Source organism: Agelaius phoeniceus, chromosome 23, assembly GCF_051311805.1.
Source record: "Agelaius phoeniceus isolate bAgePho1 chromosome 23, bAgePho1.hap1, whole genome shotgun sequence".
NCBI lineage: Eukaryota > Metazoa > Chordata > Aves > Passeriformes > Icteridae > Agelaius > Agelaius phoeniceus.
The window spans coordinates 7,212,813-7,235,343 of NC_135287.1; the positions used below are offsets into that span (position 1 = coordinate 7,212,813).

At 52.8% G+C, this 22,531-nt stretch overlaps 2 protein-coding genes across 2 annotated transcripts; one reads left to right on the top strand and one right to left on the bottom strand.

Moving 5' to 3' along the window:
• Window positions 1-10,850: 10,850 nt before the first annotated feature.
• ZW10 (zw10 kinetochore protein) lies at window positions 10,851-19,616 on the bottom strand. The gene is made up of 16 exons (XM_054647311.2): window positions 19,460-19,616; window positions 18,788-18,922; window positions 18,165-18,266; window positions 17,722-17,799; window positions 17,461-17,620; window positions 17,145-17,294; window positions 16,554-16,745; window positions 16,214-16,365; window positions 15,856-16,038; window positions 15,418-15,656; window positions 14,497-14,568; window positions 13,709-13,878; window positions 13,030-13,160; window positions 12,653-12,784; window positions 12,281-12,483; window positions 10,851-12,047 (listed from the first exon to the last, which is right to left on the bottom strand). Exons 1-16 carry the CDS (start codon window positions 19,574-19,576, stop codon window positions 11,927-11,929), a joined length of 2,337 nt encoding a protein of 778 aa, XP_054503286.2. The 5' UTR covers window positions 19,577-19,616; the 3' UTR covers window positions 10,851-11,926.
• Window positions 19,617-19,690: 74 nt separating this feature from the next.
• On the top strand, window positions 19,691-22,133 carry LOC129129562 (uncharacterized). Its single transcript, XM_054647501.2, has 5 exons — window positions 19,691-20,386; window positions 20,674-20,880; window positions 21,171-21,302; window positions 21,463-21,503; window positions 21,915-22,133. The coding sequence occupies exons 1-5, from the start codon at window positions 19,750-19,752 to the stop codon at window positions 21,975-21,977; spliced, it is 1,080 nt and encodes a 359-aa protein (XP_054503476.2). The 5' UTR covers window positions 19,691-19,749; the 3' UTR covers window positions 21,978-22,133.
• The last annotated feature ends 398 nt before the right edge of the window (window positions 22,134-22,531 follow it).

Sequence of the window (22,531 nt, forward strand, 5' to 3'; positions counted from 1 at the left end):
TCAGGCCTTGTCACAGACCTTCACACAAACTGGTTTTATTTTCTGTTTCACACCAGCTCTAAAGAATATTGGAGAAATCCATGGATCTCACCCTGGCCTCTGTGCTGGTGGTTGTTGGGTGTTATTTGAGTGTCTGGATGTTCATCCCCATGTGCAAAGAGCAGCAGAGCAAAAATTCCCAGTGCAAGGCAAGGCTGTGCCCAGCCTGGGAATTGTGGTGTGGAAAATGCCTAACCTGGGGTGCCCGGGCCTTGCAGCAAACACATGCATGGAAAAGCAGCCAGGAAATGAAGCCAAATGTATAAATATGAATGAAAGACAAGGCTGTGATCAGTCCAGGCTCTGATTTCCCATGGCTGCCCTGGGTAATTTCCACCAGCAGCCTGTGAAAGGAAATTGCCTGGGAAGGAGAGCCCAGGGCTGTTCAATTGTGCAGGTTTCTGTTCCACCACATGTTTATAACCAAGAGCAAATGTCCAGCTCTGCTGGGCTGGGCTTTGGAACAGCTCTGGCTGGGCACTGTTGGAAATATTCCTCTTTTGGGGAGGATGAAGGGCAATGGGTGTGCAGAGCAGGAGCTGCATCCCACAGCCCAGGCAGCAGGGGCACAGAGAAGGTACTGTGTGAAATATGGAACCACGGGAAGGTTTGGGGTGGAAGGGCATTAAATATTTCCAGCTGCACCCTTTCCATGGGTGTGGGAACCCAGCACATCCCTCTGGCTGTCCTGGACTGCCAGGACCCCTGCCAGGGGCTCAGAGAGCCTGGCACAGACCCCAGAACCCCTGTGGGTTTGATTATGACCCCTGGAGCAAGTTACCAACCTTGGATGAAGATCAGCAAGCCACAATAATAGTGAAGAATAATAGTGAAGTTATCATGGGGTGGAAAATAGATTTTGGAGTTTCTGGTATGGGGGTTCAGGGGGCAGGATGGAGGGATCTGGGTGTGTGCAGCCTTTCTCCTTCTTCTTCTTGGCCTCCATCTTCTGCTGTGATGGTGGCACTTTGGGATTGGTTTAGAGTAGAAGCTCAGTGTCTAACACAGGTGATGGGTATTGGGAAGTTATGGTAAATATTGGGAAGTTATGGTAAATATTGTACACGTAGTTTTTAGTACAAAAAGATAATACCAGGGTGCCTCTGTCTGACCTGCTGGATGGACCTCGGCAGGACAGGAGAAAGAATTTTACAGATCAGAAACCATGAACAACCTTGAGACCGAGAAATGAGGAGCCCTGACTCCTCCATCAAGTGCCAGGCTGGGAAAAGAGACTCTGAACATTTCCCAGGGTCCCTGTGAGCAGCCAGAGATCCCAACAGATGGGCAGGGAACCCTCCAGGGGCCAGGCTGCTCCGTGCAGGGCTCTCTGCTGTGCCAGCCCAGCCTGGCTGCTCCCAGCTGCCCAAAGGGAGCCCAGGCTCTGCCCAGGAGCTCCCCTGGGTGTGGAGGGAGCAGCAGCTCCCCCGAGCCCGAGGCTGGGAGGCAGATCATGAATAAACATGATGTGCTCTGCGACTGACGCACGGCAATCAAAGGCAAACTCGTTCAGAGTTTGAAATCCGGACTTTAATTGCCAGCCCACGTTTACCTGGCTGTGTAGGCAGGAGGGAGAACTCTTCACCCAGCTGCATGGGGATGCTGGCTCTTGGCAGGGGAGGAATTGCTGGCAGCTCCTCTGGGAGAGCTCTTCTCAAAGCACCAGGGCTGACCTTGCTCCTGCTTGGCACACGGGGGTCATTAAATACAGAAAAGGCCCCTGTACATCTGCAGAGTAATTAAACAGCAGAGCTCAGCTCTCAGGCTTGTGGAGGGATGTTTGTCTTGGTCATTTTATTTCTCAGCTTGAAAGCATTCAGATTATCCAGGGTAATCCAGGAGTGGGGAAAGAAAACTGTCCTTCGTGGGTTTCTGGCTAATCCAGCCCAAACTGGTACAAATTCCAAAAGCAAAGTTCCAGCAGGGCACTTTCCAGGGATCAGGGAGCTGTTTTCACCCAGCCTGGTGGGATGCAGCTGCAGTAAATGAGAAAAAGGGCTTTTGCTCTGCATCATTTTTAATAAATCGATCCTCGCTGCTGACAAAGATCAAAGAAATCGAATCCATACAGGGAGACACTGGGCCCTGTGGGCTCTGATTAATTCCAGTCCCCTCATCCCATGGCACTGGCAGCACCACCCCATCCCCAGGCAGCTGTGTAACCTCATTAGCCCAGCTGACAGCAGCCCAGTCTATATTTCCTATAAATTCCTTTTCATTGCCTTTGGTGGCCCCAGCAAAGCAAACCAAAAATGACCCATTATTGTGTCATTGCCCAAACCCACCAGGAATAACCCATTATTGTGTCATTGCCCAAACGCAGTGCCCTGCTGGATCCATGGAGAATAACCCATTATTGTGTCCCGATGGATTCATGGGGAATAACCCCTTATTGTGCCCCTGCCCAAACCCAGTCCCTGCTGGATCCACCAGGAATAACCCATTACTATGTCAGTGCCCAAACCCAGTGCCCTGCTGGATCCATGGAGAATAACCCATTATTGTGTCCCTGATGGATTCACCAGGAATAACCCATTTTTTTTGCCCCTGCCCAAACCCAGTGCCCCAAGCTGGGAGGCCACCCAGAGGTGCAGGAGATACTCCATGGTCTCAAATGAGGGGGCTCAGCACCATTTTCACCCCACACTGGCAGTGCTGTTTGGTTTTTTGGCCAAACTTTCTGCCCCTCACTGGGCATCACACCTGAGTGTTCTCTCAGGCACCACTGACCTTCCTTCCTCCTCACCTGGGCTTGGGCTGGCCAAGCTTCAGGACCAACATAAATTTAGAGGTCACAGATGAATGCCAGAGGTGTTAATCCTTATAAAATAACTCCTAACAGCTACTAATGTCATGGCGAGTAAAAAATCAACTGTTTAGTCACAACCTGGACTTTTTTCTCCTTGGCTTCTTGTTGATGTTTAGGCAAAACATCCGAGCTGCCTCTGTCCCAGCTTGCTCCCCTCTCCCTGCTGGCTCCTGGCAAATTGCTGTGGATCAGTTCAGCAGCACAGGCTGCTCGGCGAGGACAGGGCAAGATGAATTGAAGACTGAATTCCTCCTCTTCTCGTTTGATCAGCTCAGGGAGAGCTGCTCCTGGAGGCCTCGCGAATCAGAGCCCCCAGGCTGGGTTTGTGCCAGGCTCAGGGGGTTTGGAGCACACAGCCCTGCAGGCAGAGCCCATCCATCCCAGCTCCTGTGCCCTCCTTCCCCAGAGCAGGGAGCAGCAGGGCTGGGAAGGGCCAGGAGGGGACAGGGACAGGCCTGAGGGAGGCTCTCAGCCAGCTGGAGCCAGACGAGCCGAGCTCCATGGCCAGACTGTCGTGGGGGCAGTAAATCAGGCAGGGAGAGGCAGCAGGGGAAAGGAAACGTGGCTGCAGGAAAGCTGGAAAATCCTGAGCTGGGAGCCACCAGCAAGTGGAGAAAGAGCTTTTCCTGCTCACCAGCCTGGCATGGAGCTTCCCTTCTGGCCCTGGTACCACAGTCACTGCCCTGGCACCACAGTTATTGCTTTAGTACCACAGTCACTGCCCTGGTACCACAGCTACTGCCTTGGCACCACAGTTATTGCCCTGGTACCACAGTTACTGCCCTGGTACCACAGTTATTGCTTTAATCCCACAGTTACTGCCTTGGCACCACAGTTACTTCCCTGGTACCACAGTTACTGCCCTGGTACCACAGTTACTGCCCTGGTACCACAGTTATTGCCTTGGCACCACAGTTACTGCTTTAGTACCACAGTTACTGCCCTGGTACCACAGTTACTGCCCTGGCACCCCAGTATTGTCTCTCTGCCCATCCCCAGCTTTGCCCAAGGGCACAGATGTGCTGTCCCTGCCTTGCTGCTGCAGCCCAGCTGGGAGGAACAAACCCCGGGGAGCCCAGCCAGTGGAGAGGAGCCCAGAGGGGCTGAGGAGCTCCAGGAACACCAACCTAATGGGCTGGAAACTGCAGCCAGACACTGCCAAGCTCCAGATAAAATCATTTCACACAAAACAAGGGCTCTGCCACAAGGGCTCCAAATCCCACGCAGAGAGGACTTGAGAAGATTTTTTTTCATCCTTTTTTGCTCAGTTTAACTCCTCCCCAGCACTTTGGTGGCGGTGACATGGAGACAAGCAAGTGTTTTATCTCCTGGAAACCACTGCCATCCTCCCTCACCTCCCTGCTCTGTCCACAGAGCTCCAGCCCCATTACACAGACGATTTATGGCTCTGCTTCTCAGCTTTAGGCTGCCAGCAACTTTGGGAGGGTTATTTGTCCTTAAGTACTTGTAATTCTTCCTCTGCAGGAGCATAATCAGTCATTATCAGCGGCAGTTTCAGGCTCTAATCATAAAGCTGTTATTTCTGTTTAATCCTAACCTTGCTAAGTATTAATTTGATGTTTAATCCCCCTGGTATCTGGCAATATTGGCCTGTTATTGTTGTTGCTGTTGCTGTTGTTTATGTGACAGTGAAAAATCAGCTCTGTAGGAGTCATATCCTTAATTATTTACCGTTCATTTGCCAAATCTCAGTTGCTCTCTTGCCACCCTGTGTCCTGCAGCCTCTCAGGGCAGCGTCACCCCAAAGTGCCCCAGTGTGGTCAAAGGGACAGGTGACACTTTTGAGGAGGGGACGGGAACACCACAGCCTCACTCTGCTCTTTCAATCCCTCCACCATCCTTTAACAAACCAACAAACAAACAAAACAGCTGCAAACCTGTTAGGCTGTCAAACAGGAGGTGACAATTCATCAACCCTCACCTGGAGAGAAGCGACAGAGGCACTGCAGGAGCTGCAATTAGCAGGAACGCCATCATTAACCAGCAATGACCAATAGAGCCATTTCACAGGCACAGCTCAGGGGCTGGGGAGGGAGTGCTGCCAGCAGCTCCTGCAGGCTGGGCTTGGCCCCGGGAAATGCTGGGCTTTGTCCTAAACCAGGGGCCAAAAGGCTCTTCTTGGTGTGGAGATGCTCTGGAAATGAAACCGGGGGCCAAAAGGCTCTTCTGGGTGTGGAGATGCTTTTCTCTGTCCAGCTTGGCAAAGGAAGTGTCAGGGCAGAGCTGAGAACAAGAATCCACCCCCAGGGAGCTTTTGGGGGCCGCTGCTCCAGCCCTGCCCCTCAGCATCCCCTGTGCTCTGCAGCCTCTGCTGCTGCTGGGGAATGCCAGCCCCGGTGACAGCCTGGCTCTGGTTTGCAGGGCTGCAACAACCACAATTAACAATGACAATTAACAATGACACTTATTAACAATGGCAAATAAAGCAGGGAACCTTTGCAGGGACCTTCAGGTGAATTTGCACTGGTTTATTTTTGTTTCTTTTCACTGCAAATCCGCAGTTTCTACCTGGGGCTGAGGGATGGCAGCCAAGGCTCTCGGAGCTGGGCTCTGCTTGCACAGCTCCTGCTTTCCCTGGCTGAAGAAGGTGACAATTGTGATGCCACAGGGGCACAGGGCACACCCGAGCTGGACATGGAAACCAGAAGGCAGCAAATCCCTTTATCTGAATTATTGCAGCCTTTGTTCTGCGCTGCCATGGGAGGGAAGAACAAGCCCTCGCTCCCAGCGCTGCCTCGATTTTCAATGTATAACTTTGAAAGCTTAATCATCTTCTTTTCACAAAGCCTTATGGTTTATATATATTTGGGTTTTTGTTACTCTTTTGTATTCACCCTTTTCGCTGTCAATTTAAGCTTAATATTATTAAAATTGCTCTGGCTCGCTCTGCTTAAAATTCTGCAGTTACAGGATTTTTTGGGAAGAAGAAGTGCTAAGTCAAACGCTTTCTCCTGTTTCTTGTTTGTCTTTAATGACTCATTAGATCCTCACCTCTGAAATGAGGAAGCAATAAAGCTGCTCTGAGGAAAGCCTGGCAGGCAGCTCTGGAGGCTGCTTTGGGGTGGGAGCTGGGCTTGCTTTGGGACACAAATTCCCCTGCAGGGGTGGCTCCTGAGGGGCTGCCCAAGGGCACACAGTGGGTTAAAAACATCGCCCTGCTGCAGGAAGGGTGGGAATTCTGCTTTCTGTGCAGGTGAACGGGGTAAATCAGCTCTGCACTGTGCTGGTGTTTGAGGGTACCAGGATAGGGAAGAGATGAGAGTCTTGACTCCGTGTTTCAGAAGGCTGATTTATTATTTTATGATATATGTTATATTAAAAGAAAATAAAATATATTAAAATGATACTGAAAGAATAGAAGAAAGGATTTCATCAGAAGGCTTGAAAGGGATAGAAAGGAATGGAATGTTAATAAAATCTTGTGACTGACCAGAGAGTCCGAGCCAGCTGGGCTGTGATTGGCCATTAATCAGAAACAACCACATGAGCCCAATCCCAGATGCACCTGTTGCATTCCACAGCAGCAGATAATTCTTGTTTTTCTGTTCATCTGAAGCTTCGCAGGAGAAAAAACCCTGGCAAAAGGATTTTTCATAAAATGTGTCTGTGACATTCCACCTTGCCCAGGAGGGATCAAATTTGACTTTTAAAGGGAAACCAGTGTCCACGTGGTTTTATTTCATGTCCTAAAGCAACAAAAGCCCACAGATCCCCAAAGACCCTGTTACCCTGTTTATTTATTTATTATTTATATGTTTATTATTTATTTAATTTATTTTTTTAAGTTCTTTTAAGCCTCTTGATTTTTACATTCTTGTAACGAACTTTCTCCCACACTTTCTGTAAATAACTCATTGTTTTGCATTCTTTTATTGGAGAAGAGAAATTGGATGGGCTGTTGGTTTATGCAGTGTCATGGAGAGGTGGCACTGTCACCCTCCAACCCACTGTCACTCTTGGAAATCTGTAAATGTTGGAGTCAGAAATTAAAAATTCTCTTTTTACCTTGGGAGAGCTGCGTGTCCACGTTGTGTTATTGGTGTTTTATAGTGACATGGGAGGTTCACAGCAGCCGAAATTCCCCGTTCTGGGCTGGCCAGGCAGCGCTGCCCGCGGCTCCATCGGCGTTTAACGAGGATTCACAGCTGGGTGAGCCGGGCTGAGCCATTGCCCTGAGCCCTGCACGGCTCCAGCTGCTGGAAAAAACGAATTAATGAGTTAGAAACTGCAGCCCGTTCGATGTACGCGGGTCAGCGTGGCCTCTTGTGGGGAGAGGAGAGGAGAGGAGAGGAGAGGAGAGGAGAGGAGAGGAGAGGAGAGGAGAGGAGAGAAAGGAAGAAAGAAAAGAAGAAAAGAGAAAAGAAGGAAGAAAAGAAAAGAAAAGAGAAAAGAAGAAAGAAAAGGAAAAGAAAAAGAAAAGCATTTGGGTTGCGGAACCTCCTGAAACATGTGGTATTTTTGAGTCTCAGGTAGCAGCTCTGTCAAGCCAAGCACCTCCTCAGCACCCCACAAAAGTTCTGCTGGCCACAAGGGCTGACACAATCCCAGGGCTCAGGATCGTTGTTCTCCCATTCAGGCACGTCCTAAATAAAATCCCTTTTATTTTTTTTTTTCCTTTTTTCAGTCGGCACGGGCTGCTTTGCAAACCTGAGCATTCAGAGCTGGAGGAAGCTGCGTGCCCAGGAAAGGCTGTGATCATTCCCAAACTGCTGCAGAAATGAAACAGAAAGAGAAATGTGGAATTGGTTTGGGGTTTTTTTTTTGAGGTTCAGGTGATCCCTCAGGGAAATATCGAGGCTTCTGCTTTAAAGTGCTGAGGAACTCCCCCGTGTGAATTTATGGGAGGAAGTAAATAAGGAAAGGCTGGTTTGGACCTTTGCTCCCCTGAATGTTGTGCCTTGCAGCGCTGTTGCTGGTAAATGCTGGCACAAGGGCAGTTATTTCTCTGCCAAGATGCATTAAAGGTGTTTCCCTTTGTAGCCTGGGGAAATGCAGAGAATTCCAGGTGGGAAGAGGGTTCCTGGTGCCAAAGGAGGTGTCAGGGTCTGGAGGGGACCAGGGGCATCCCTGAAGTGATTTTCTCTTTGACCAAATCCATAATTTCTAATGGCTTTTCATAACTTTGTAATTGCAGGCGGCGTATTTATTTACATCAGCAGTGGCTGTAATTACAGAGAATGCAAATGTGCAATTATTTAATTAGGATCCATAATGAGGCTGTGGGAGGGAGCTCGGAGGCAGATGTTTGTGGTGAGCAGCACTGGCCAAGGCTTTGTGCTTTTGGAGGGGAAGAAAGTTGGGATCCAGGAGGGTGCACCCAGGAACTGAGAGCAGGAAAATTCTGCTGCTGCCTGGGGAAACCTCGATTTCTGTCCCAAATAAGAGGAATAGCAGATTTGTCTTTCCAAACAAGCTGTGGGTGTGCTGGTGGATAAAACCAGCACTGGGAGAGAAAAGAAACAATGGGAAGGATTCCACTGATTGATGGATGGAAAAAGAGATTTGCTTTTACAAATAAACTTTAGGTTTGCTGATAAACGAAATCAGATAGAGATGTAAGAAACAATGGGGAAGAAAACCCCTAAATTCCATAAGAATTAAAAATGAAAAGGGAGGCTTATACATGAGAGGGAAATCTCTGGTATCAGGTGTTCTGGGGAGTCTGAACCTCTCAAGTACCTCAGAAATGGGGAAAACTCCCTAAATTCCATAAAAATTCAAAATTAAAAGCGAGGGTTATGCATTAGAGGGGAATCTTTGAGAAATCTTCAGGATTAGGCGTTCTGGGGAGCCTGAACCTCTCAAGTTCCTCAGAACTGGGGAAGGAGAGAAGGGAAATGTGGCTGGGAAATTGGGATAAAAGGAGGCTGCTCCCTCAGCCGGTGATGCCGCAGGGACCCGCCAGCCCCGGTGACATCAGCTGTGACTTCATGCGGGCTGGGAGGAGGGCGAGTGGCCCCTGTGTCACTGTCTGGGCTGGCCGTGAGCCACAGCCCCGCTCTGCTCCCTCTCGAGGTGGCAAATGTCGCCCCAGGGTGACTCCCCCGCCGTTAAAAGCTCCGGTTTCAATGCAGGCACTGAGGGTACAACAAAGCAGAAATGCCATCCAGCCTCCTGACAAACATTTTCCTTCTCCGTTCCTGGGATTTGGGTCCTCAGCAGCTTGCGAGGGCAAAGGTTCAGCTGACAAGTGACAAATAAACCGTTTGGAAACGGGAGGAAAAAGAGCATAAATTAATTTCCCTGTAACAATTATTCTTCTTCTTTGACTCATCTCTGAGAATAAATCCCTGGGGATATCTTTGTGCTGGAACATGGCACAGAGAATGAAAACATTTCATCCCTGCCATCCCTAAATTCCCTCTTTATTGGCTGATGGATGAGAACCCAGGGCCCAGCCCTCTCCTGGCTCTGCAGAGACACAAACAGAGGGGAGGCACCGGATCCCTGCCCCTCTCCTGTGCCAGGTGGGAGGTGACAGCGCCTGCTCAGGGTGGGCGCTGAGGTGTCCCCACCACCGTCGTGGTGTCAGAGGGGTCAGGACATTCTTGCTGTGCCCTCTGAGGAGCAGCGTGCCCATTCCCTGCCCTGGGGACGCTGGCATCACCCCTGCAGGGAATCGCCTGGAAATGGCCTCTCCCTCACGCCGTGCCAGCTGCTTTTCAGAGAGATTGTTGTAGCAGGTGATAGCAGTGCCTCCATGCAATTCCTCCCAGTTTTCCTGAAATTGCCTTCTCAGCTCCATAATCATTACCCGGGAAATTGCCCCGGGAGAGAGGCAGGGGGTGGGGGCTGCTCTGCAGTGGGAGATGAGCAGGAAAATCCTCCAGGAGCTGTGCTGGGAGCTGTCCCTGCCCTGGCACTCACACCCCTGAACTTCTCATCTCCGTTTCACCCTGCAAAGGTTCAGTTTGTGGCAGGTTCCGGGAGGGGAGATGCCCTGAACTGGCCCAGCAGCAGCCCCGGGCTGGAGGAGCAGCCTGGTGAGTCCCACTGTGCCCAGAAGAGCTGGCAGAGGATGCTCGGGCTGGGTTCTGTGCCCGCGCTGTTCCCTCCTCTCCCTCTGGTGCTCCAGCACCATCTACAGTCCTGCCAGGGAGCTCCGGCTGCAGCACAGGCACGGGAAGGCTCAGGAGCTGAGCCAGGTGTGATCTGGGGGGTGTTTGCAGCTTTTCTGGCCTGAACTCTAAATGAGACAGGAGAAAAAACACCCAAACCAAGCCCAAACCCCCTGTTCTCACAGCAGCTGCCCAGCACAGCGTGGGTTTGTGCCACAGCACACCCGGTGCTGCTCACAGGGAGAACAAACCCCACCTGAAACCGCAGAACAGAACCCATGAAACATTCCTGGGAGTTCCTTTGGTTAAACAGCATTAAAAATTCATTGGTGCTTCACTGGAGCACTGAGCCAGCAGCTGTGGCTGGCAGGGATGGAGGAATAGGGGAAAAGAGCCTTTATTGCATGGGACAGCTCTTGCAGTCTGCTCAGCTGCTCCTGGTTTGGGGCACAGGAGGATGAGGGGATGCTGCAGCCCCAGGGATTTCTGTTCCACCAGGACAGAAAATCATCTCCTGCCCCAACAGGGCCCAGCCACGGGCTGGAAACTCCTCTTTGAGCAGCAAGGAATTTCCTAGAGAGTCAGGAGCCAGCTGGGAGCTCTGCCTGAGCCCTGCTGCTCCTTGTGGGCTCCAGGCAGGCAAACCCAGCTCCAGCTCCTGGGGGGCTCAGGGTGGGGAGGAGCTGCTCCTCAGACCAGGATCCTGCTGAATTCCTTCCCTGGATGTACAAGACTTTAGGACCTTTTTTATGGTACTGATTGCTTTTTTTGTTTCCTTTGTTACTGATTTTCTTAGACCCCCTAGGATTCAGGAAAGGACAGACTGCACATGGAAACGCCCTGCCCTTCCCACAAGTGAAGAACAGCCCAGGACTGGCTCCTGCTGCCTCACTTACTGTAACCCAAACAGACTCCCAAACGTGCTCAGTATAAATAGTTTATTAAAGAAAATAGCAAATTCCAATTCTGTGAACAATCAACAGAGGAGAAGTGTTTTTCAAAATAGACCATTTTGGATTACTGTGTTTGAAGGGACAGGGGATCCCATGAGGTGTTCTGGGAAAACAAAACCACAAAGGCTCTGCAAGGACTGGGGTGACAGGAAAGCCTCAGCCCCTGCACAAATGCCTGGGAATGGGAACAGGAGTGGGACAGAACAGGAGACAACAGATTAAAACATTAAACTGTGACTGAAACTCTTCTAAGCACTACAGGGCAGGAAGGATTTGCAGCACCTTGGTCTCTGGGCTGAGCTCAGTGAATGCTCTCAGTGAGATTTTCAATTAAAAAATGCACAACAACCCAAGTGTCAAACAGCCTTTTGTGCCTTCATGCTGTGAGTGCACCTTTCATTCCCTTTGTATATTGGTTTACATTTCTCTCATCACTCCTGAAGGACAGAAAATACACCAGAAAGACACCAGAGGTGTGGAGTTCACACCCAACACAAACATAAAGGAAGGAGCTGAACTGCCTTCTACACTTGGGAAAGTGACATTGGAAAGCTCTAAATCAGTTTGAGGATATTTTCCATGAGAAAGAAGAGAATTTTCCTACTTGTGAGAAATCCTGTGACCTGACCAATGGCTCACCCAGCACAGGATCTCCTTTCCCACATCCCCCTCTGAAGTGTCTCCCTTGAGGTCTCAGGGAAGCTGAGGTGGGAAACTCTGGCCCTTCCTGGAGGGACATCAGAAACTCTCCAAGTCTCTGGGTTCCACGTGTGCTTTGGGGGACAGCAGAGGTCACAGAGGGGCTGCAGGTCCCAGATGCAGCAGTGCCCAGAGGAGTCCCAGCTGGGCACTGAAAGGGCCCAGCCTGAGATGAGGTGACAGGAACACTGAGCAGGAAATGCTCCTTCTCCCAGGCAAGCTCCAGGAAGCACAAACCAATCCCAATGTTTCCCAGACCAGCAGAAATAAGAAAGGTGAAATAAAAAAAGTATTTGGAAGTGTCAGTTTGCTCTTGCTGTGCCACAAGGTGCAGGTGTAAAGTGGAGTCACTTGATCTTGGCCAGTGCTGCTGCTCTCCTCTCTGTGTTCTGGAACAAGGCTCGGATCAGACTCTTCACCTCAGCTGCTGAAAATTCCTCTGCCAGAGGCCCCTTCCCATCTGCCCACCTGGAGGGGAGACAGGGAGAGCTTTATGGCACCAACCTGCCCAGAAATGGCACCTCCAACAAGCCTCCAAGGACCTGTGCCAGCAGCTGATCCTGACTCTTTCCTCTGGAAAAGGGCAAGGGAAAGGGAAAGGGAAAGGGAAAGGAAAAGGAAAAGGGAAATTCCTGCTCTTGCTCTGAACTGCAGCTCCCTGGCACAGGCCTGGAGAAGCAGCTGGAAAGGAAAACACCTACTGATCCACAATTTCTTGGAGGTTGGCCTGCAGGATGATCATCAGCTCCTTGAATGTCATCCACTTCTGCACATAGACTGGAACTTCCTCCTGGTACTTCTTGTTTTTGTCTTCTTCAAGCAGAGGGGTGAAAACTTGGGGTCCCTCCTCCACCATGATCCTGCAGAGTGAGTACAGCCTGTCTGCATCCTCTGCAGAGATATCCTGGAATGGGGAGGACATGAACAGAGCTGAAGTGAGGTGTAGTTTTGGAGCACCGAGTGAAATGAAAAACTGGGATTGTGAACACTTCCTATGGATACATGATTATAATTTCTGTGTGGGAGTTTCTGGAGGTGACAAACGCTGTCCCCAGCACCCCCATGGCTGTTACCTCCAGGGCAGCAATCCTGGTGACAATCTCTGCCAGGGCTGTGTTCAGCAGGGCCCCCATGGCCTTGCAGTACACGTTCACAGGGAGCACGTCCTGCCACACCATGCCCAACCTCCTCAGCTGGTGCAGCACCTGCAAGGCAACAGCTGAGTGTGACACCAGAACCCTGGGCAAGGACCAGGGCATCAGGAGAGTACAAATGGGGAGAAACAATGGAGCAATCCTGCTAAAGACACAGCCCAGGACAAAAACCCCAAACCATCACATCACAAAACAGGTTTTTTAGCAGCTGCACAGCTGTCAGGGCTGAGATTCCACAGTGCACCCTCCCCAGGATACCTGCAGGCATTGGGATGCTCTCTCTCTGCCTTCCTCACCTGCTTTATGGCTTTATTTGCTGCACAGTAATTCTCCTCATCATCCATGTTGGAAAAGTTCCTGGCACTCGAGAGCCTCTCCAGGATTTCTCCCTTCTGCACTCGCATCTGGGCCAGAAAACACTCCATCCCTTTAGGAGCAAAACAAGCAGAGAGAAGCAATTAAACAATTACTAAATTTGCTCTGCCTATTTATGACTGCAAGTGCTGAATAATAAACTTGCTATAATGTTTTATTTTTAATCAATTTCCAGTCTCCAAACACTCTCCCAGAGCCAGTTTAACCAGTGCAGCTTGCATTGCTACAACACTGCTGGAAAAAAAACAGAGCAGCAGAAGGAATTGTGCATGACTCCTGTTAGCTCTCACAAACCTATCTCTGAATTTATTCCTGTGGAATAACTAATGAAAATATCCAAGGACTGAGCAGCAGATCCCAGAACACATCTTGCTGCATGCTGAGCTGTTCCTGGGACTAAGCTCACAAGAAGATTCAGGTTTCAAAGAGCCAAAACTTCCTAACTCAGAAAATGTTTCTGCCACTGGTCCAAACACCAACCCACTGCTGGCACGGGGTGAGCAGCCACACCTCCCTGACAGCACCCAGCAGCCACTGCCAGGGTGAACTCCCAGGGGGCCCACAAGCAGGTTTGGAGAGGGGAAGGGGGCAGGAAGTTACCCAGCCTCCTGAAGGCAGGCACCAGGTCCACGAAGGTGGCGGCCCCGTTGCTGAGCACGCCGGTGCTGCGGTAGCGGAACTGGTGGCCCAGGGTGAGCAGGTGGTGGGCGATGTACATGCAGTTGTTGTGGTGGATGGCAGCCAGCTGGGGCAGCTTCTGCAGGTTCTCCCTGGCCCAGCAAGAAGGGAAAAGGATGAATGGGTTTACTTAGAGCTGGTTCTGTTAAAAAAAAAATGCTCGTGTCTGTCCTAGAGAAACGCACGGTCTGTCAGGAGATGGAGCTGGCAAGGCCTGACTGACTTCAGAGTGAAAACATTTAATCTCACAAACTCCACAGGAACTGGCAGGAAAAGAGTCAGAAATGGCACTGAGGCACTTGAACCCTGTGCTATCCCACACTGTTTCCAGCCATGGGCTTTCAAACAGGAATATATTTTGTTAGAGCAAAGTCACAGAGAGGAAAGAGGAGAGAAGGTCTCTGACAGGATTGTGAACTTTCCATCTTCACTGCTGCTCCTTTTTTCACATGAAAAACATCCTGAAAAATCTGTGCATCAGATCTGAGGTCAAAGTTATGTGGCTGGAAACAAATACAGCTGTGTGAGACCTTCACCCACACCCTCGATCATAGACTGACAACACAGAAACTCTCAAGCACCTGCTTTGCACAGGTATGGCTTAGTTAGAGATTGAGTAGTTGATATTTGCTGGTGGAGCTGTAGTGGACAAGTGGGACTGTTCCAACAGCAGTACTGCCCCTCAGAACAGGAAATGTGGACACACTCACCTGTGGTATGTGGGCACTACCTCATAGAAGAGCTGGAAGATGTTCCTGACACAGTCGAAGAGCTGCACACAGCTGCAAGGGAAAGAGGGCTCGTGTCAGCCTGGCACTGATGTCCTGCTCACAGCTCACCCTCAGCCTGCCCAAAGAGGGCTCATGGCAGCCTGGCACTGATGTCCTGCTCACAGCTCACCCTCAGCCTGCCCAAAGAGGGCTCATGGCAGCCTGGCACTGATGTCCTGCTCACAGCTCACCCTCAGCCTGCCCCACAACAAGGTTTTATGAGCAGTGAAGCACTGGCACAAAGAGGGGATTGTCAGCATCAATGACAGCACTGTCAGCACTCTGGAAAACTCTCAAAGGCTGTGCTGACCTTGAGGATCAGTGTGGAAAGGAGATCCATGAAAGCCCAGAACAAAGGGGACACTGTCCCTGCCCCTCCAGGTGGGCAGGAGACCCAGCCCTCTCTGCTCCTTGAGGGCAGCTGTTACCTGGGCAACTCTCCTGCTTTAGGGCTGTGGTTAAAGTTGAGTTTATGTGGATCCTGTTTGTTTTTCCCCAAGAGCCCTGCGAGCTGCAGCCTGGAGTTGTTTTCACCAGCACAGAGAATTCTGCTCACACTGAGGCCAGCACTTGGTTTTGGCAAAAAGGGATGGGTTTGATTTTTCTAAACAACTGATTTTTCTAAACAACTGATTTTTCTAAAAACCTGAAGGAACAGCCTGCAGCAGTGTCAATCTCCTGCCCAAACCCAGGGATACATCCTCCAGCCAAAACAAGAGCAGTGCCTGAGTCCAATTTCTGAAGTTCTTTAAATTCATTCCCAGATGCTGGGTGTTGCTAGGGGCTGACACACAAGCTACTAAATAAACAAATCCTGCTTTGATAAGTGATGCTAACTGAGGAATGCCAGGCAATCCCTACCAGAGGTCAGTGCTGGCTGTGGCCTCCAGCAGGGTGTGGTAAGCCAGCTCCACGAGCTGCTGCACGGAGCAGCTGATGCGGCAGGAGGGCAGGCACAGGGTGAGGGGGCTCAGCCTGCTCTCACTGCCCACGCTCACTGTGCCATTGGGCACCAGGCTGGGCACTCTGGGCAGCTTCACGTGGTCTCCTGAGGCAGGATCAGGGAGCTCTGGGAGGGCGATGCTGGAATCAGGTGTGATCTAAGGGAAGGAGAGACAGAGAACAGGATGGTTTTTCTCCAAACAGAATTTGGAACTCAGAAAGGAAAATCTGCAGGATTAAAAAGCACTCAATGGCAGAGGTTTAAGACTCAAGATAAACACAACACTGCAGCACTATTAAAAAATATTTAGAGATTGTTTTCCACATGGGAAAACTGTGTGAGGCATCCCCAGTCACCTTCACAGTGTTGTGTATTTCTGAGGTCATCAGGTTCCTGGCTGCCATGATCACATCCTGGCACTTCTTGTTGGCAAAGTGGGAATCCACATTGCAGGCGTATTTCAGCAAGGCAGTCGTGTCTTCCTTCAAAAACTGCATCTTCTTCAAGGCCTTCTCAAACTCCTCTGTGGATTCGATCACCTGAGGAGAGCAGATGTGTTCTATGTTAGCCCAGCCCCTAAAGATCAGGGAACAAAGTTAAATTGGGTATAAAGGCTGAAAGCAAAGGATGAAGGAGGTTTTGGAGGGCATTAACCACTGGAATGCCATCCCACTGGAGTGTCTGGGATGCCCTGAGGGGCTTTTTGGGACCCACCTCTTTGTACTGCTCCAGTTTGCTGCTGTTGGTCGGGATGGAGTTCACCAGGCAGTTGTGGATGAGGCAGTCTGAGAGCTCCTCCCAGATGAGCTCCCCCAGCAGCTCTGCCAGGGTGACTCTGCCGTCCCCAGGCTGCTCCAGAGGCACATCTGCATCCCAGAGAAGAAAAACAGATTTTAACACAGCTGCTGCCCGGGCCAGACCCTCCATCAGCTCAAAAGCCGTTCCTCCATTTTCCTTGCACATATTGCTGATTAACAGCCAGATATTCTAGAAAACTCCCATTAAATTAACAGGTACTGATCATAACTAACTCCAGAAGAGAGGAACTGCATACTTAGCAGGTGTCTGTGCAGAACTTCAAACACCAGCTTGATCTTCTCAAACACCTCCATGGGAGAGGACTCGTCCAGAGCAAGCTCCTGGGACCTGAACCTCAGGATGAACACATCTGGCTGTTCCTCTGGGACTGGCTCCAGAGATGGGTGTGAGATCAGAGGCTTCAGGATGTACTGCAGCAACAAGTGGCCTGAGGAAAGAGAAAAACAGAGGTTTTCCAGCAGCAGATTGCTCCAGTGAGGTCCAGCCCTGACTGTTCTGGATTCAGAGACTGCAGGGAGTGGGAGGAATAATCCCTTGATCAGCTCTATCAGGGCATTACTAATGAGGTAAAACTCTTCAAGCATCAGGCTATGAAACCACATAGTCACAGACCAAAAACACACTGAATTGTCAGGAAAGGAGAAATAATTCCAGGTAGATAATGGGATAAATATTTTCCTATTAGTAAGAGCTCCAGCATTCACCTCAGTGGGAAACACAAGCCAGGAGAGGAGGAAGTTTTCCAGTGTCCTGCTGGAGTGAAGTGTTAAAACAAGGCTGAAGTATCCCCTCGAGGTACTGGGGCTGTTTCTGGGGTCTGTCTTACCAAAATCCTTGAGCTTGGAGTGCAGCTCTCCCAGGACAGCCAAGGCCTGCAGCACAGCAGCCATGGGGGGCACAGCAGTGTCCTCATCCTGGGGTGGCACCGTGTGCAAGTGCAGCTCCGAGAGCACCAGGGCCTCCAGGCTGCTACTCCCTGCACACAAAGCACAGCCAGGGCTGCCACAGGGCACTGCAGAAGCAAAGATCCACCCCTCCCAGAGCTCCTTCAGCCCCCTCAGCCCAACAACTTCACTGCATGTCCCACCCTGCAGGTGAGAACTTCAGTGGGGCAGAAAGAGTGAAAAAACCCCTGTGAGCACCTTTGGAAGGGGGAAGTTTCCACACAATGAGCTTCTGCCACTCCTCCCCGAGGTGGTAGATCATGTTCTGTGTCTGCACTGTGAGCTCTGTGCCCAGGGCCTTCAGGATCTTCAGCTCAAAGCCCCTGCGGGACTCCAGGCTCCTGAGGCTGCTCCGTGCCTGGGGAGAGCAGACACAGCTCAGGCAGGCACTGCCCTGCCAGGGAAAGCATCCCCTGGAGCCCAGCCAGTGCATCCAGCACCCTGAAGGGCCACTGCTACCTTCTCCAGCTGCTGAGCTGCTGCCACGTACTGCTTCTCCTGCAGGGCAGAGTTGCACTCCTTGATGGTTGTGTCAAACTGCAAAGGCCAAACACACACACAGGGGGTGTCACTGCAGCTCTGCTCTGACACTGCAGACACTCACCCACACCTGGGAGCTACAGACACCTAAATCTGTGAGCTACAGACACCTAAACTGGGAAACTACAGACACTCACCCAAACCTGTGAGCTACAGACACTCAAACCTGTGAGCTACAGACACTCCAAAGTCTGTAAACTACAGACACTCACCCAAATTGGGAAACTACAGACACTCCCAAGTCTGTGAGCTACAGACACTCACCAAACCCGTGAGACACTCATCCCAAACAGAAGCCCAGAACAATGCTCACACTGAGGAGCAGGATTATTTTGGATTATTTTGCTCCTCCTCCTCCTCACCTCCTGCAGCTTTTTCAGGACACTCAGGACCAGGGTGTCCCTTTCCAGCTGCTGCTTCAGCTCTGTGAACTCAGCAACAGCCACGTTTAGATCTCGCTGGACCTAAAACAACAGCAGTTTTCAGTTCAGCATTTCAGTTCAGTTCAGTTTCATGACAGCATTGGTTAGCACACACATTTTCCTCTTGAATTTCAATTATCATTTATTTCTGTTCAGAGAATAATTTGGTGAGGAGGGAAAAACTCCATCCTTTTTATTCCTGTGTCCCACTCCCTGCCACAGCCAAGGCTGGTCCTTCTCTCTGAAGGACACTGTGACACACTTTTCCACCCATACAACAGTGACAACCCCTTAGTGGCAGCTCTTAATGGGCACCCTGGTGTCACCTCAAGGCATTCTTTAGGGCTGATATCACCCAGGGATCCCAGCCACAGACTCACAGAATCCACCTGAGCTGGAAGGGATCACTGAGTCCTGCCACAAACCCCAAAATCCCATCATGAAAGCATTGTCCAGACACTCCTTGAGCTCTGGCAGGTTTGGGGCTGTGACCAAGCACCCCACAGTGGGGTGGGGGGCTCCAGATTTGGGCTGAAATGGAGCAGGATGTCCCTGGGAGTCACCTCGTTCTCAATGCCCGCCTTGAGCAGGTCGATGTTGTTGGACAGCCCCTCCACCTGTGCCACCAGGTCCTCTGCGCTCTGCATGCTGGGCAGGAACTCGCTGTACTTCTTGTTGATCATGGTGCACACCTCTCCCTGAAGACAGCAAGCAAAGGGACAGTGTCACCTCGGTGACACAGGGACAGGACAGCCGGGACGGGCTGAGAGAGAGGGGCAGGGCCGGGGCACCGCGGGATGGAGAGGGCTGGGCACCCCTGAGCAGGGCTGGGCACCCCGGAACGAACCAGGACTGGACACCCGGCGCTGAACCAAGGCTGGGCACCCCAATCCAGGTGACCCAGGGCTGGACACCCGGCCCAAAGCAGGGCTGGACCCGAGCTAACCCAGGACTGGACACTTGGTCCAAACCAGGGCTGGACACACCGATCTAGCTGACCCACGGCTGGACACTCGGTCCAAACCAGGGCTGACACCCGGTCCAAAGCAGGACTGGACACCCGAGCTAACCCAAGGCTGGATACCCGGCCCAAAGCAGGGCTGGACATCCCGATCCAGCTGACCCACAGCTGGACACCCGAGCTGACCCACAGCTGGACACCCAGTCCTGACCGGCTCCGCCGCAGCGCCGGCTCCCCGTCTCTCCCCGCGCCCCCTCCGCTCCCCGTCCCTTGCCTTGAGCTCCTCGACGCGGCGGGAGAGGCGCCCGACGCGGGCCCCCAGGTGCTCCTTGTCCAGCCGGCCCGAGTGCGCCAGCACGGCCGCCACCAGCGAGCCCGCCCGCGCCGCCATGGCTGCGCGCCCTACGGCGGCCGCGAGGGACACGGGACCGCGGCGCGGAGCTCGATCGGGGGGACGCGGATTCGAGACTGCGCGGAGACACCGGAGATGGGGGGGGAGAGGGGACCGCGTTATGGGGACACGGAGATTGGGGAGTACTGCGGTTATGGGGACATGGAGATCCCATGGGGATCGGGGACCCCGGTTATGGGGACACCCGGAGATTAGGGGAAGAAGGGACCGCGGTTATAGGGACACGGAAATGCCACGAAGATCGGGGATTGTGGTTATGGGGACACCCGGAGATGGGGGGGGCCGCCGTTATGGGGACATGGAGATGCCAGGGGATCTGTGGGTGGCGTGACCTGTGGTTGCTGGAGTACACCAGTAGAGGGTCTATGGCTAGCAGGGGACAAGTGGACTCCAGTGGATGCCGGAGTCCGTGGCTATGGGGGACCAGTGCCTGCAGGGGGTGTGGAAATTCAGGGGATTCCCCATCTCTGCAGTGTTTCCTGGCTGGGGGGCATCAGTGGATATCCCTGGCTGCAGGGGGACAGGGAGATGCGGGGCTCAGAGGGTTCCGTGGGTGCTGGGGTGAGGAGCAGGCACCGAGCCCCCATCCATCCATGCCGGGCGAGGGAGGATCAGCCCCCGGCATCCGGTGCCTGACGCAGCCCGGGCGGGAGGTGCCTCGTTGTGACAGCTGTCCCCACGTCCTGGAGCGGGGACAGAGCCACCACCGCCGTGCCATGCCGGGGGGGAAGGTTCTGAGTGCCTGGGCGCTGCTGGCCAGCCTGGCCGTGGCCAGCTGGGGGGTCCGAGGTGAGTCCGGAGGTGTGGGGTCAGCGGCCGGACACTCGCCGTGGTCTCTGGACATGCTGGGAAGGAACCCCAGGGCTTGGTGACATTCCAAACCTTCCCTTTTCCAGCAGGGAATGTTTGGAATGTCCATGGGGAGAAAGGAATCAGTGCAGGAGGATGGGGGAGTTTGCCCAGAGTTCTTTTGGGACAGCCTGATGGGATGCTTCCTGCCCAGGAAGGAGCTCCGAGCTCTGCACTGCTGCTCATCACTCATAGGTGAAGCTCTCTGCTCCCTTCTCCTTGCACAGGGCAGATATTTGTGAAGGAATTCAGCGGGAAGGTGTTCCTGGAGTGTGTGAGAAGCCAAGGCAAGAACATCACCTGGTGGAGAGATGGGAGCATTGTTGGGCACGAGGCACAGCTGGACCTGAGCGGGGTTTATGATGACCCCAGGGGCCTCTACACGTGTGAGATAGGAGAAGACAAGAGGATCAGCCTCCAGGTGCACTACCGCAGTAAGTGTTCACTGCTGCCTTGCCAGAGCTAGAGCTGCTTGGAGTTTTCCCCCAAGCCGGGTCTTGAGGGAATTTCCCCTCACCTGGGAGTGTCTCCAGCAGTTTGCTGCAGGTTCCTCTGTGTGCGGTGTCCGTGTGAGAGCCCTGCAGCCCTGCTCAGTGCCATGACCTGCTCCTCTGCCCTGCCCTGGTGTGGGGGACACATGGGTCACACAGCAAAGCCAGCTGGGCTCTCTTGGACCGGCAGAGCTGGCCCTACCCTCAGTGTTTGTGTCCTTTTGGGCTTGCAGTGTGCCAGAACTGCATCGAGGTGGACGCTCCCACCATCTCGGGCATCGTCGTCGCCGACGTGGTGGCCACGCTGTTCCTGGCAGTGGCCGTGTACTGCATCTCTGGCCACAACAGGGGACACACCTCGCGAGGTGAGGGATGGGAACAGCCCCAGGGCTGTGCCTGGCACCCTTGGGAGCTCTGTGTGGCACCCCTGGGGGCTGCAGCGAGCTCTTGGGTTTGTTTGGAAACGTTCCCCACATTGCCCATGGCTCCCCTGGTCCCTGAGCTTGTCCTTCTTTCTTCCTTCAGCCTCTGACAAGCAGAACCTGATCTCCAATGAGCTCTACCAGGTGAGTCTGGGGGCACCCCTGTGTGTGAGGACATTTCCAGCACCCCTCTGTGTTTGGGGACACTCAGCATTCCTGGGTGTGTGGGGACACCTTCAGTACCTCTCTGTGTTTGGGGACACCTCCAGCACCCCTGTGTGTGTGTGGGGACACCTTCAGAACCCCTGTGTGTGGGGGGGGGGACACCTTCAGGCCCCCTGTGTGTTTGGGGACACTTTCAGCACCCCTGTGAGTGTAGGGACACTTTCAGCACCCCTGTGAGTGTGTGGGGACACTTTCAGCCCCCCTGTGAGTATAGGGACGCTTTCAGCCCCTCAGTGTGGAGAGAATCTTGCCCAAGGCTGACCCAGCTCTCCCTTCCAGGGCAGGGCAGGTGCAGTTTGGGTTCATGTCTCCTTTTTTCCCCCCTGGCAGCCCCTGGGAGAGCGGGAGGAGGAGCAGTACAGCCGGCTGGCCCCCGCCCGTGCCCGCAAGTGAGGAGGAAGACTCTGGGACTGCCTTCATCAGCACGCTGGCTTTGCCTGGGGGTCCCTCCAGGGTGGGCTGCTTGCAGCCCTGTGCTCATTCCACACCTCTTGCACTTCTATATTAATGCCATTAAAGATGAGCCTGTCCCACGGGCTCCCTGCTCCATCTGCTGTGTGCAGCTCCTGGGGAAGGTGCACAGGCATGGGGTCTGGTCACTGGGAAGGAGCACAGGGGTGGGGTCTGGTCACTGGGAAGGTGCACAGGGATGGGGTCTGGTCACTGGGAAGGGCACAGGGATGGGGTCTGGTCACTGGGAAGGACACAGGGATGGGGTCTGGTCACTGGGAAGGTGCACAGGGATGGGGTCTGGTCACTGGGAAGGTGCACAGGGATGGGGTCTGGTCACTGGGAAGGGCACAGTGATGGGGTCTGGTCCCTGGGAAGGACACAGGGATGGGGTCTGGTCACTGGGAAGGTGCACAGGGATGGGGTCTGGTCACCGGGAAGGTGCACAGGGATGGGGTCTGCTCACTGGGAAGGACACAGGGATGGGGTCTGCTCAC

Bases quoted from the DNA above. Each gene is read 5' to 3' on its own strand.
- ZW10 (XM_054647311.2), bottom strand. From the start codon at position 19,576: ATGGCGGCGCGGGCGGGCTCGCTGGTGGCGGCCGTGCTGGCGCACTCG. The intron at 18,923-19,459 runs GCAAGGGACGGG...TGCTGTCTTCAG, and splicing joins GCCGCGTCGAGGAGCTCAAG to GGAGAGGTGTGCACCATGAT. The intron at 12,484-12,652 runs GTAACAGCCATG...TCCCCATTCCAG, and splicing joins CCAGGATTGCTGCCCTGGAG to GATATCTCTGCAGAGGATGC.
- LOC129129562 (XM_054647501.2), top strand. From the start codon at position 19,750: ATGGGGATCGGGGACCCCGGTTATGGGGACACCCGGAGATTAGGGGAA. The intron at 20,881-21,170 runs GTAAGTGTTCAC...TTGGGCTTGCAG, and splicing joins CCTCCAGGTGCACTACCGCA to TGTGCCAGAACTGCATCGAG. The intron at 21,504-21,914 runs GTGAGTCTGGGG...CCCCCCTGGCAG, and splicing joins TCTCCAATGAGCTCTACCAG to CCCCTGGGAGAGCGGGAGGA.